Source organism: Oryza glaberrima, chromosome 7, assembly GCF_000147395.1.
Source record: "Oryza glaberrima chromosome 7, OglaRS2, whole genome shotgun sequence".
NCBI lineage: Eukaryota > Viridiplantae > Streptophyta > Magnoliopsida > Poales > Poaceae > Oryza > Oryza glaberrima.
In genome coordinates, this window is record NC_068332.1 from 7801827 (window position 1) to 7807583 (window position 5757).

Genomic DNA, 5757 nt, shown 5'->3' on the forward strand with positions numbered 1-5757 from the left:
TTTCAAATACTAAATGATTTCAACTGAAAAAGTCATCAACAACAAAGTTGTATAGCTCATCAATATCTATAACTTTTATTTAGGTCATTTCTTCATCCGACAAAATGATAGTAACATTATTCACAAATTTATATATCCCTCATAGTTTATAAAACCATATAACATAACAGATATACCGTAAAAAAAAGTCCGTACTTTTATTTATGATAAAAACCATATTGATAGATACAAATAATGACTACGGACTCTCTTATTCAGCATATATTGTACGTAATATATGTATCTTAGGTGCATTCATGCATATAGAAACGGATCCTCTAACTTATTACGCTCTCTAACTAATATGTAGGTTTTTAATTATACCGAACCCATATAGTATTAGCTAGTAACCCACGTTAGAGAGCAGTTTATTAGAGGAGACTAGATCCGCTTAACGTAGCTAGTAGGGGCGCTCCCCGTTAATGTTGCCACGCGGGTTGTAGTTGCAGGCGATCAGCGTGCTGCTGCGGCCGTTGATGTTGCAGCCGGTGACGCGGGCGCAGCCGATCTGGGTGGTGCGGCTCCACACCACCTGCGTGTAGTGGCCGCACACCTTCCCGCCGACGCAGCTGTTGCTGCTGTGGTCGTAGTACGGCTTCTCGCCCACCCAACTCCCCATCGCGTCCGCCGGCTTCCCGACCCAGCCGGCGGTGCTGCTCCACCCCCACCACAGGTTCTCGCCGTAGGGCCCCTGTATGTGGTCCGTCCGGCACGTGCTGGCGTGCTCCCGGGCCTTCGCCGCCACCGCCTCGCTCCACGACACCTGCGCCTTGACGCCGACCGCGGCCCGGGCGTCGTTGTGGAGCTTGACGAACTGTGCCTTCTCGGCGTCCGACAGGTCGGCGGCCATCGTCGTGGTGGTCGCCACCACGATGGTCGCAATGGCCACCGCCAGAGCAAAGGCAGCTCCTTTCTTCGGTACACTTCCCATGGTATCTCCGAATTCACGAGTGATCTTAGTCCTGCTCAGCTTGGCTAGCTATCTGACTGTATGCAGAGGTGATGATTAACGCTTGCAATTAGGCAGTATTTATACTAAATGAGTTTCCTCTGCATGCATGGATGCAATGTCTCTAATACAATAATTCATTTTTGCTCAATGGTTCTTACGGAAAGATATACCTCGTGCCGGTATATGGATGTAGGGCACATTGGTTCAACTCGGAAAAACGTTATATGCCTATATGTTGTCAACGAGAAACCATCAAACGTTTCATGATCGACGACCATATATAAATGTTACTTTCATGGTTGAGATTTAGCAAATCTGTTCATTCAACTTAACAATCTTTTTTTTATTAACTTAACACATAGTTAACTAGCTAGGTTCACATCCACCAGCGTTATCCTCTCGTTTTAAAAGAATGGTTGACTCGTCTTCCTGTTCCTGCAGCTGGTGGGTTAAATTACCAAACATCAACTCCTAACAAAACCGTTAGACCAACATCAAGCGCAAAATTAGTGTCCTATATAGCAAACAAAAAAACATAACCAATCGATCCTATTTCTTGGCCTCCCACTCATCAACATTAATTTCAGAATGTACAAATATATATGTTCTAAAAGCCTTGCCTATACGCTTGATATTTATTGCCTATATACCAACATTACGTTGTAATAGATGGGCCTTAGCCCATTTAAAAATTAATTCTTTAGAAAAATAAAAAAAGGTAACCTCATGGGATGGCATGCATGTGGAGTTTAGTGCACCTTGCCTATTCTAGGAGAGGAAAACCTTCTTATAAAGGAGGATGCTCTCCTAGCAACTTGAGACATGCTCTCCTCGCCTGGCATGGCGCGCGCGTACACGATGTACGCGTCGAATGGTCCGCCAAAAATGGTTCCTCACCCTTGCGCAGATGCAGTCGCTTTTTACAGTTTTATTTTGCTGCGAGAAATTCAAATTTGTTTTTTGGAAACACTCCGAATAATCAGGTGCGTGAAATTGCGTGGAGTCCGGATAAGTTACACGTGACTTATTCAGTTCGGTTATATGGAGTGGAGATCGTGCAGGCGTCCTGATCAATCTAGGGTTTGCCTCTTCCTCTGTACTACGTCATCACTCGTGGTCTACTTCATCCCGCTCGTCGGTGTGCACCAACTAGGTTGCAGATTATCACGATCTGCTTGATACATAGTATCAATTTGTTGTGCACCAACTAAAGGTTGGTTTGCATTTGCCGTCTTTCTTTGCTTGTTAGCAATTGTGTCTCGCTGAGCGGCCATACTTCTTCCTCTCTTTTTAGTGAGTGGAAGTTGAGTGGTTTTATTTGGTACCTCCACTCTTTCTAGCGCATTCTGAGCGGGAATGAAAGATTTAGTCACACCTTTATAATTAGTAAATGCATTTGGCAGGTTATTTGCAAGTCTTTGCAAATGTATGATTTTCTGAACTTGGAGTTTAGTTTTAGTAGTACGTGGATCTGAGGTTGGAATACCCTAGGCATCCCAAACAATTTTCTTGCTTTCTTTTTGGTACTTGAAGTCTCCCCCTAATGCTGAGAAATGTTCCTCATCAAAGATAGTGTCAGCGAATCGGGCAGTAAATAGATCACCTGTTAAGGGTTCTAAATACTTTATGGTCGACGGAGATTTAAATCCCACATAGATCCCCACTTTCCTGTGTGGGCCCATAGCGGTACGTTGTGGTGGTGAGATCGGTCTGTATACAGCACAACCAAACTTACGCAAATGGGAAATACTTGGAGGATTTCCACATACTAACTGCATTGGGGAAGTTTCATGATATGCAGTTGGTTGTAGTTGGACAAGGTCAGCAGCATGCAGTATCTGCATGACCCCAACATGACGAAGGTAATTTGCAATTCATCAATAATGGTCGAGCAATAAGCTTAATTCTTTTGATCAATGATTCAACCAAACTATTTTGTGTGTGGACATATGGAACAGAATGCTGAACCTGAATTCCCAATGCCATGCAATAATCATCGAAAGCATGAGAGGTAAATTCGACAGCGTTGTCTATACGGATTGATTGAATCCTATGTTCAGGTAATTTGCCTTCAGCCTTATAATTTGAGACATTAGTTTGGAAAAGGCATGGTTTCGTGTCGATAGAAGACACACATGAGACCATCTAGTAGAGGCGTCAATCAAACCATAAAGTACTTGAACGGTCCAGATCTTGGGACAGTAGGGCCACATATATCTCCTTGAATGCGTTCAAGGAATTTAAGTGGTTCGGCTCTAATTTTGAGATAAGATGGTCTCAAAATTAATTTCCTAGTAGCACATGCAGTGCATACGAGATAAGAGGATTTGGGAAATTTGTCAGTGATCAAATGATGACCAATACAGTTGCCAATAATTTTTCTCATCATCCCAATACTGGGGTGCGCAAGTCGATCGTGCCAAGTGTGGAATGCATCAACATTTTGAAAAATTACTTTGTACGCAACATGTGCAATGGGCTTAATGTATGTATAGTACAATCCCGATGTGAGAGATGGAATTTTCTTGCAAATGTGTTTGCCATATTCGCTTTGTTTGGTTAAGAGAAGAAATTCTTCTCGATTATGCATATGGGTTTTAATATGAAACTCATTTTGACGGATATCTCTATAGCTTAGTAGGGTACGGGTTGAATCAGGATACAATAAAGCATCCTCGATTGTAATTTGTGTACCCATTGGGAGTGTAATAATTGCTTGTCCTGAGCCAACTATCACAGTATCGTGCCCAGCAATAGTCAAAATTTTGCCTTCTCTCTTTTTGAGAGTTTGAAAGTATTTGATCTCCCTAAGTATAGAGTTTGTGGTACCACTGTCCACAAGACATAATTCCTCTCCAATCGGAGCGATATCCTTAGACATCTATAGTGAAAGAAGAATTGCTTAGTGAAGAATTCTTTATCCACAATATATACATACACACAATAATTAAAACATCAAATACATAGTATGACGTTTACATAGGTTAATAGTACATACTCTAATGACTAGCAAGTCTTACAACCTTACAATATAAGGGAGTTTGTACATATCTACTTATTACAACCAATATTGTTTGGCAAACTGATAGGATATTAATATACTATTTCAATTACACTAAGATTAGAGCAGCTTCATCTCCAAGTGGGACGCACTGAGATTACAGTAAATCTCCAAGTGGGTCCGTTGAGCAGTATTCGATGAGCATGTCATCCATTGCAGAAAGTGCAGCGGTATCCTCTGGGAGAAGAGCGAGGTTGTTCTCTGGTTCAATAGGAGCCTGGTGAGAACTTTCAACCTCAGGTCTTTTTTTTGTAAGATTGAAGTGAGCTTCAAATCTTAATTCCTCAGAAGACTTTGTCTGCTTTAGGGATTTTTGATACTGGAGAAAAATATGTTGTTCGGATGCGGCAATCTTTAGCGACATGATAGTCAGATCCACACCTATTGCAATGCATGTTGCTATTGCCACGAAGTTGTGGTGCCTTTCCCTTCCCTTTTCCTTTTTGTCGACCATTGGATTTGCGCCTGTATTGTTGCGTTTGTGTTTTCCAGTCAGATTCTTAGGGTTATTCGAGGAATTTCCCTTAAATCCTTTTAGTGCGATACTGTTGGTTCAGTATCCCGTCCTCTGGAAATATAGTTGATAGAGTTTTCTCTATCTTCTCTGCTTTCGTTGGCGCTTTTTTCGCAAAACTTCAACTTGGAGCAAATGTTATAAACAACATGATTGTATTCAGCCACAGTTTAAAATCCTGTAGGTGTAAATGAATCTACTCATAATTAGCCTCAGGCCAAATGAGTTCTTTTTGCTGATCATAATGCTCTATTAGAGCTTTCCATAGGTTGAGTGGGCTCGTCTCCAACATGTACTCATGTTTCAGATCTTTATGGATGTAGAGCCTCAGAAGGAAAATGGCAGTATATAACTTTCAGTTCTCAACTGGTGGATCCCCATCATTGGGTTCCACAATTGTATTTGAAATCCCACGAGAAGAAAAAAATTATTTAGATATCGGAAGCCTAAATTGGGTAGTTACTCCCATCGAGGGCGAGTTCGTCGAACTCTATAGTTGCCATGTCCCTATAATCATGATTAACATTATTAATTTATAGAGGTAAATTAATAAAAACATGATATTGAGGTTGTAATCTCAATGCAAATTGTAAGACTTCATATTCTGTAATGTTTCGAAAAGATGTAGGTAATAGACCTTACAATTTGAGTTAGAATTCGAAATTAGATGGCACAATGTGGATAATCTCCAAGTAATTAAACAATGGAGTAGATCACTTAATAGTTGGCAAGTTAGACTTGCTACCTAAAACATGGTCTCCAGGCTAATATATTCTGGTGAATATACCGCAGCCAATGTTTAGGACTCCACTACCTTGTGCTCATCCAAATTTCAAATAATCTAATTTTTCAAAACATATTCTCGGAAAATAACACATGTGGGTAATCATCGTTAGATGTAGACCTCCATGTGATGGGCGAGATTCTCGCTGCCTAGGTTATGACCAATGTAGCCAATTTGTAGGACTCCATCGGGTAATCATCTCAAAATATAGACCACTTAATGATGGGTGATTTACTCGCTGCCTAGGTTATGACCAGTGTGGCCAATTTGTAGGACTCCATCAACATGTGTTTAAATTCCAAGTCAAAATGTGTAGTCGAACATGCATTAAAAATTCTCCATTAACCATGTTGTACATAATTAAGAGAATTTGCTAAATTAAAGTACAAAATTTATAGAATTTTGTA

General features: G+C 40.8%; 1 protein-coding gene across 1 annotated transcript; it reads right to left on the minus strand.

Moving 5' to 3' along the window:
- Positions 1 to 293: 293 nt before the first annotated feature.
- LOC127780444 (pathogenesis-related protein 1-like) lies at positions 294 to 1021 on the minus strand. Its single transcript, XM_052307349.1, has one exon. The coding sequence runs from the start codon at positions 968 to 970 to the stop codon at positions 440 to 442; it is 531 nt and encodes a 176-aa protein (XP_052163309.1). The 5' UTR covers positions 971 to 1021; the 3' UTR covers positions 294 to 439.
- Positions 1022 to 5757: the final 4736 nt, after the last annotated feature.

Excerpts from the sequence above, each read along its gene's own strand:
- LOC127780444 (XM_052307349.1), bottom strand. The coding sequence starts at position 970 with ATGGGAAGTGTACCGAAGAAAGGAGCTGCCTTTGCTCTGGCGGTGGCC.